At 52.7% G+C, this 8678-nt stretch overlaps 1 protein-coding gene across 1 annotated transcript in view; it reads right to left on the reverse strand.

Moving 5' to 3' along the window:
* The window catches only part of PRPF6 (pre-mRNA processing factor 6), a 36474-nt gene extending 29276 nt beyond the window's left edge, over nt 1-7198 (reverse strand). Inside the window, exons 1-6 of the mRNA XM_019753440.3 lie at nt 6968-7198; nt 5196-5364; nt 4267-4385; nt 1786-1864; nt 1148-1324; nt 791-946 (exon numbers count right to left, since the gene is read on the reverse strand). Coding sequence (XP_019608999.1) covers nt 791-946; nt 1148-1324; nt 1786-1864; nt 4267-4385; nt 5196-5364; nt 6968-7038 — 771 coding nt within the window. The 5' untranslated portion in view covers nt 7039-7198. The remainder of the gene's footprint in view (nt 1-790; nt 947-1147; nt 1325-1785; nt 1865-4266; nt 4386-5195; nt 5365-6967) is intronic.
* Nucleotides 7199-8678: the final 1480 nt, after the last annotated feature.

Here is an 8678-nt window from a genome sequence, read left to right on the forward strand (position 1 = left end):
AAAACTGTACCTGGAAGCCCCAGTGCACACCCCCACTTTGCTCCCTGGTGGTGTGCATGTGCAGCCCTGGGCGTTTCCTGGGGTTGTGCAAACACATCGCGTGTGGCTGTGCTTTTCTCCAACATAGATGGAAACATACACATTCTACTCTGCCACCGGCTTTTGTGTGCACCATGACTCTTTTCCCCAGTCTGCTGGTTCTTCTAGTTCATAGTGCTTTCCACGTGCAAGTTTTAAATTCGTACGTAATCAAATGTGACAGTGCTTTCCTTCCCCGTTTCTGATGTGCATGCCATAATGAGAAAGGGTTGTGCACTCCCAAGAGTCCCCCAAATGGATTGTGTCCCCCTCAGGGCCACCACATTTCCTAGGGTGCAGCAAGAAAATACATGCATCTGAGTTTTAGGGGAAGAGGAATGGACAGTAAGGCTCACGGCCACTGAGCACGTGGCTGGAGTGCCTGTGTTCGGTCAGCCTGCCAACAGCCCTTCGTCACCTGTGCCAGCTCCTAGGCCCCCGGGACAGAGCAGGGTGTCACGCCAGGGCTGGCCCTTTGCTGTGGGCCCCGAGCACCACACCTGTGCTTGTCTGGTAGCTGTATGCACCGGCCAGCCTGAATGCAGAAGAATCCTGCCCCTGTCTGTAAGAGGACAGGGAACTGTACAGTCACAGCTCTGCTTATCTTGTGACAAAGCACTTCAAAAGATGAACCTTACAAACATACATTAGTTTGTAATCAGAAAGCAAAACACTTTAAACATGATCTGTAGGAAATGACACAAACGCCCACCTGGCTCAGCCTCATGTCCATCAAAGTGTTCCTCGCTTGGCCAATCTTCCTCATGTCCAGCTCACCGGTGCCAGGGGTCATCAGCCCTGGTGTCATGCCACCTGGGTATGGAGTGTTCAGTCCACCTGGGTACGGTGTGTTCAGACCTCCAAATTGCTGGGGAGAGAAAGGGGAAGCTGCTCGCTCATTCCCTCCCACGGAGGAGCCTCTGCCTGCAGCCTGTTGCAGGCTGTGGATGCAGCTTTGCACACAGCGGCAGCCAGCACCAATGGGGCTGCCACCCAGCGCCCCACAGCAGCACTGACCCAGGACCACCCAGGCCCCCCACTGCCCATCTGACCACTCTTGCATGCTCACAGTTTGTCGAGGGTCCACTGAAGTATGGCTCTCTCCGCTCTGTAAGTGTTTGGCGAAGAAGCTGTCAGGGACGGGGGTAAGCTTCTCGTAGCGCGGGTTCCGCTGGCGCTTGTTCCTGGCATCGCCGACCTCAGGGATGCTCAGCCACTCTTCTTCTGTGACTTCTGCCAACTTCCTCTGCGAACACCCGGTCCAGAAATATTCATTCTCTGGCAGCACTTCACGCGCACAAAAACAGCTATGCTCTCCCTGCCCCCCAGCCCCCACCAAGCCTTAGAAAGGACTCCCATGCGGAAATCGTCTACTCATTTAGGAAAATGAGCCCGCTGCTCTGCTCTACTTCACGCAAATGGAAACTGCTCTGTCAAAGCCCAGAGGACACAGTTAGAAAACCTCACGTATAAACGAGCTGAAGTTACAAAGACAACAAGCTGCTCTGTCCTGCCTGTTTCAGTGGGGAGGAGAGGCTTCTGCACACATCCCATATAATTAAACACACTAAAGCAGGGGCCTTCTCCGACCATCCGCATGAAATACAGAGCGAAGCTAGTACAGCCTCATCAGGTCTACCCCAGAGCAGTCCGTACTCTGACGGGCAGGTGAAGGGCATTACAAACAGCATGCCGCCCTCTGCTTACCTTGAGATCCGAGAACTGCTGTTGGATTTTGGGGCGTTCCATTCGGTATTTCTCAATTTCTTCTTTCTCCCTTTGCTCCCTAGGAAGTAAAAGGTATGCATACATTAGAAACGCTGGATGACCATTCTGAAACAGTCGCTTTAATTAAATCACCAAAAGGAATAATTCCACACACCCAACAGCTAGTCAGGTCTGTTTCAACATAACAAGGGACACATCCATGAACATTATAACTCAATTACCCACCAAATGAAAACATGCAGAAATTCACCAAAACAAAAACTAGCTGTCTTACTCTGACACAAACACTTGAATTTGAACATGAGTATATCTGCTGCTTTAAAATTCTACAAAGTTCCAAAGGTAGAGCCATCCTCTGAATACCCAGTTGCTCATCCAACTCTGACTTGTAGTTCCTTCCCTCTCTTCTAAGTAAACGAACAGTAAGCCCTTCGCCAGCGTCACTGCTCCACCTGCCAGAACCAACGGTCTGTATCATCATCCACGTAAGTGAGCTTCAGGGACGGAAAGTTACTGCGTTACTGGACGTGGGCTAGACACCCAGAGGAAATCTGCAGATTATATTTGAACATAAAGAAAAACGGGAAACATGACCCAAGTAGCCAATACTTGCTAAGACTGAAATTCTCATTTTCCTCCACAAGGTAAAAGGAAAACACCTGGAGGTAGGAATTTGAATGCACGGGACAAATGAATTCCTTGGAAAAGATAACACCTCTCCAGGAGCTGGAGTCAGAGTTGGAGTCAGTCCCCACAGCCCGAGGCAAAGAGCACACATTGTCGCACCTGTCAGGTTTTCTGGGCAAAGACACTCCCCCTGACCCTGATCAGGCCTCAGGAACTAATGTCCATTCCCCAGGCATCCTGAGAGCAGAACAAGTTCAAGGATGCCCTGAGGACACAGGCACCATTCTTTCCTAATTCAGGCTCTTCTACAAAAGGACCTCTTCAAAAAGCCAATGTCACACAAAGGTTAACAAGGTAGAGGGAGGGGAGGACATAGGAGCATGCTGTGAGGAATGACCCCGAGTGTATCCTGGTCTGGAAAAAAAGCAGTGCTACAATGTTCTGGGGACAAGCAGGAAAGGGGGCACGGACTGCCTATCAGGTAACAAAGAATCAGGGTTCGTGTATCTCTGTGTGACAAAGGTGCTTCGTACGCGTGCGAGACGGACAGCTCAGTGTGGAGAGCGAAGTGACCCTGACGCGACCCAGCGAAGACTACCTGGGGGTGTGGGAGAAGCAGATGTGCGATGGGAACAAGAGCTGAGACTACGTGGGGGCACATGTGCGGCTCTATTCTTCCTCTTTGTTTACCTGTGAAACGTTTGCACCAGGAAGTTTTTAAAAACCAGCCACTTTTCTAAAACCACTTAATACGACGACTTTCTATATGTATCACGTCATTTTAGTTTTTTTTAAATGAGTGAATTCCAGAGGTGGGAGTCAAATTGTCTCTCACATGCAAAACCATGACATTAGTTACTATGTTCACGCACATGGATTTAATAACGAGCTTTACAAACATCGCTGATGACCTGTATTTCAGTCTTCTAAAATCATCCTGAAAACATTAAAAAATTCTACACTTATTATGAGAAGTTATAAGATCACATGGAGAAGGAGGAAAACGAGCCATAATGTCAACTGTCACTTTCCTGGCTTATGAATAAATGTTGTCCTCTGCCCTGTACATGATGTCATTATCCTAATATCCTACAATGAGAATGTATTCTCATTCTTTTAATAAAAAGATATAAAGAACTCGCACAGAATATCATTTACTATGGTTTGCAAATCGCATGTTTGCTTTGCATAAATCTCCCAGAACCAGGACAGGGAACTCAAAAAGTTGTCCTATCAACTGCAACAGGTTCTCCAGACCAAAGCTCAGTGCAAGCCACCCCGAGGGCTCCAGAGAAAACACAAGGGTCTCACTGAGGAGCACCAAGCACGCGCATTTTCTCCCTCGGCTGGCCTGAGCCTCACTCCGTCCAGGCTCACAGCAGTCCGTCCAGCCTGACTCCATTGGTCGTGTCCCAACACAGAATGTGTGCAATGAGTTTTTCAAGCCACAACCACCTGCCCATGAGAATTTAATGTCCGTCTACCATCTTTAGTGAACTTCCAAATTACTTAACATACATTAGTCAGCATCACTACACCCATTTCAAAGATAGTAACCCTAACATGTTGTCAGAATAGTCCCCCAAATTTTGTGGGTTACTGGAAAGCCAGACATGGGGTTCTTAAGCTCTCCACTCCAGTGCCCAGGCCTTAAGGCTACTGTCCGACAGCCCAGCTTTCATCTAAGCGCAGCCACCAGGCCAAGACCCAGGGGCTCAAAGCTGAACAGACACACGCATGGTTCTTGCAACTTTTTTCCAAGTCTCACATAAGTCAAACAACACTTTCGTTCAGAGTCGGACAGAGATAGTGAAGAGCAGGAACTAGTTTTACCTTCTTTCTTTTCTTCTTTCATCCATCCTTTTGTCCAGAGCTGCATAAATAGCATCTGCTTCCTCGTCATCTTTTTCGTAGGGCCCACTTGAGAAGAGGCTCCCAGCATAGCCGTTAAACTGAGAACCAGACAATGTATTTGGAGGATCAGCTTCTCTCCCAACTTAATCCCCACCAGCAGAAACAGAGAACACTTCCAGTTGCAAAATGCTTGCTAAATATTTTTCAATCAGATAATCCCAAACCAGTAACAAAATAACTAACCAGTACTCTTCAAAAGTGTCAGGAGGAACTATCCTGACTGGAGGAGCCCACGGAAACACAACTACATGCAACATGGAAGCCGGGGCTAGGCCTGGGGCCTGACAGAGGCTACAGATGGAAAAACCGGTGGAGTTCAAATAATACACTAGACTAATTAAGAGTGCTGTGTTACTTTCCTGTCTCAGTAATTGTATCAAGGCCATGTAAGATGGGGAGACACTTGTGAAGGGTATGCAGAAATTCTCCATGCTATTTTTGCAAATTCCCTGTACATTTAAAATTATTTCAGAACTAAAGTATTAAAATCTTTTCTTCTGAGAAAAATGCCATCTGTTAGAACACATCTGAAGAAAACTTCAATTGACCAAACACTAATTAACTAAGAGAGTAAGCACTAAAGCACAGGAAAGCAAATATTATCACCAATTCCATTTCAAATTTTCATTGGCCAGGATAAAATGCCAATGCAGTGGTTCTCAGTAAACGTCTTCTGAAGAGAAAACAAAAGTGTACGTGTCTGTGTACTCTTCCTACTCCCCTCTCACACTCTGCTAAGGATACACCCTGAGGAGCTGAAACAGGAAATGGACCAGCCAAGCCAAGCCGCTCGCGCGGTAAGAAGCTGGTGGGCCTTCTGCAGGCGGCGGGGGCCCAGCACAACTCACCTCGTCATAGTTGGTGTCATTCAGATCCTCGTCGTCATCGTCCGCAGCCTGGCTTTTCTTCATCTGGTCCCCTACGGTCCTCTTGCCTGGAGGTGCGTGGCGGTCATCCACGGGATCATTGGCATCCCGGGCGGGCCCAATGTCTGAGCGGGTGGTGAAGCCAGTGGCGCTGCAAGAGACCCCGAGATACTCCTTGATCTGGGTGACCCTGTTCCTGTGTTCTTCCCTCCACTGCTGTCACGTAACACCTCTGGGAAATCTCCAAAGGTCCTGGTGGCAGTGAGTTACGCGTGGCCATGCTCTCAAACACTCCTGGTCTGCTCTCTTGAAACAGGAAACCTCCTGCCTACCCCAAGGGGTCACTAAGGCCATCTTGCCCCCATATTCTCCTTGAGACTTACCAGGGCATCAGCACTCCCCCGAAGCCCCAGTTTCCCATTTCCAACAGCCTCCCCATCCAAGCAGGCCCTCACACCCAACCTGACCCAGTCAGAGTTCCTCTTCTGTGCCTGCCCTGCAGCTACTTGGGGTTGTCTCCACTGATGACAGCAGTGCTGCCCAGGGCACCAAGGCAGACACGTGGCTTGCCTCCCTCGCCCTCCCACCTGCCACGGAGCTGTACTGTCTTCCTCCAAATCCCTGGTCCCAGGCCTCGGGAACCAAGCTGGCCTCCCTGCCCCGAGTCTCCCTCTGCTTGAGTGCAGGCCTGAGGCACCGCCTCTGCAATGCCCACAGGAGCTCTGCTCCCTGCACATCCCAGCCCCACGGACTCCCTGCTATTCCCTCACCTTCCTCCATGCCTTATCTTTTTTCCTAACTGTGCGACACACAAAACATCAGTTTCTCCTATGACCTGTCACATCTCTACATCCCTAAATCCAGCTTTCCTTCTAAACTTAGCTTAAATGCTGGCACCCCATCGAGCATTCCCTGATCACTGGAACCCCAATTCTAAATCTGTTCCTCTGTATGTACTTATTTATGCATGTACCTCACCTTGCCTAGTCGAGTGAAGGTCCCCTGAAGATGGTGCCACGATCTGACACTTATGTGTCCGCCACAGATTCTAACATACGGTACCATCCTCGACAAAAGACACCCAGTAGTCTTCCTAATCAGATGAATAACCAAATAGGATAAAAATGACTGCTCATTTACTCAACAATTTACGGTAGCAGTCTGTGTGACAGGCAGGGAGGACTGTCACAAGCCTCAAAGATGCCATCCCTGCGCCCGGGAGTTGAGAGTTGGAACAAACAGTATACGACCAACGACTCTACAGGGAAAGACTGTGACACTATGAGCGGCCACCGAGGAGTGGCGCCGGGATGACCGGGAACTGCGGAGGCGGGACGCGGGTGGGCGCGCGCGGGCCTGGCCTGGGGGAGCTGCTGCGTTCCCACGGCAGCCACGTCGGGAGCTCGCTACTCCTACAGCCGATCTGCACACGGTGCCGCTGCCCGTCCTAGGCCCCAGACGGGCTCACGGCCAAGGCGCCGCTAAGGCGGCCGCACCGCTCCCAGGCAACTGGCGGGACTCGCTCGGGTCCAGCCTGACCCCAAAGAACTATCTTCCTACGCGGCTTAAACCAACCCGCCCGTATCTCCTCTCGTCTTCCCCGTCGCCGGCGGGGGGTTGGGACGGCCTTGCTCCAGGCCCGACCGGCCCTCTGCCCCTTCCCCAAGGGCGCGCCGGCCGGGGCCCGGGGCCCGGGGCCCGGGGCCGGCGCCGCCCGCTCACGCCCCTCAAGCACGGCCCGCCCCGGGGCTCACCCTCGGCCCAGGCCCGGCACGTAGCCGAGCGGCGCGGGCATGCCCAGGAACGGCTTCTTCTTCTTGTTCATGGCGCAGGTGACGACAAGGGCCGGGAAGGGAAGGGCCGGAGACCGCGGCGGGAGGCAAAACACCACAGACGTCCGAGGTTTCGCTGCAGGAAGAGGTCGCGCGCTCGCGTCACCCGCGCCCCGGAAGCAGAGCGCCAGGTCGGCACGAAGCCCCGGCCACCCCGGATTCTACGGGCGGAAGTTCCGGAAACGCGGCTGGGCGACTTCCGGCCGCGGCTGCGGGACGGAGAGGCGGCAGATGCGTGGGCGAGAGCGCCCCCTTGTGGCGAGGAGGACCGGAGGGCAGCCCCGCCAGAGGTCCAGGGGCGACACCTTTCTGGACAAACCTCCAGGGACCTGAAAACTGAGCCTGGGCACCCTTGCTTACTGCGTGTTCTCGATGCATTCCACGGAGACCTGCAGTACCAATAGGACCCGTGGGTCCCCTCCGTCTCTAAGCCAGCACAGCTGCCAGTGAGCCCTAGGACTGAGCCGTAGCTACCCACCCTGCCCTTCAGAGTAGCCCTGGCCCCGGGGCAGGCCATAACACATCCGAGTGGAGCTGCACACCTATCCAGCTGTGTAGAGCTTGTGCGGGGTGTATGTGTCACGACTGTGAGCACACCTGTTTGTGTGTGCTCCTGTGTACACACTGCTTGCTGCCTTGGCTCTCAGGACTCGGATTCCTGAGCTCCAATTCCAGCACAGGTCCCCACTCACAGTCCCGCAATACCCTGAAGGTTCAAGTGAGGGCAAGAGCCCACCCCTGTTGAGCTAATTAAAGGAAATAAATCAATGCAGCGGGTATGTCGGCAGAGTCAGTATGTGGGCGTGGGCGATCACAAAATTTGGGTGAATTCCATGCCGATCTCTGCTTGTGGGTGTCGTGGGCATGCCTGACTGTACTCTGCATACATTTCTGGGTGGCCACGTGCACCTTTGCACACTCCGCTGTGGGACATCCTCTCGCCCCCACATATACCGGGCAGAGCACTCAGGCTCCTGGCAGCGCAGGCAAAACTCAGGTCCCAAGTCTGGCCTTGTGCTCGACCAGACCGCCCCAGCCCACCCTAGCTCTTCTCACCGGCGTCCTGCAGCAAACACATCCCTCCTGCCTGCTGCAGCCTCCTTGGGGCTGCTCCTCCCTGTCCCCAGCCAAGCTCCTCTCAGAGCCACATCTTGGGCACTGAATCCGATTCTGGGGCTACAGAAGGAAAGGGAGAGACCCTGGCTGTCCTCCTAGAGTTAAGTGTGATGGGGTAAGAGAGAGTCAAACTGACTTCTCTGGGGAAGCAAGTGCCCATTTGAGGGAGAGACCTCTGGAGAGATCTGGAGAATGCGAATTAAAGGAGAAAATTGAGGTAGAAAAATGGAGGGAAGTGGTTTGTTTGAAGGGATGGGTCTGGTCTTTGACCTGGGCCCCAGGGGGCAGAAGGTCCCAGGATGGGTAGGACGCCCCCCACGACAGACACACACACACACACACACACACACACACACACACACACACACACAGAATGTGTCCTTACTTCCCTGCTTCACAGGCCCCTGCAGACGCCTGGACCCCTAAAGGTGCCCAGTCACTCGTCCTTGGAGCCTTGCCCAGGTGCGCAGGGACGCCCCTTGCCCTGGCAGACACTCTTTGCATACGCAGACCCGCG

Source organism: Rhinolophus sinicus, chromosome 13 (assembly GCF_057876585.1).
Source record: "Rhinolophus sinicus isolate RSI-liver-muscle chromosome 13, RSI-T2T, whole genome shotgun sequence".
Classification (NCBI taxonomy): Eukaryota; Metazoa; Chordata; class Mammalia; order Chiroptera; family Rhinolophidae; genus Rhinolophus; species Rhinolophus sinicus.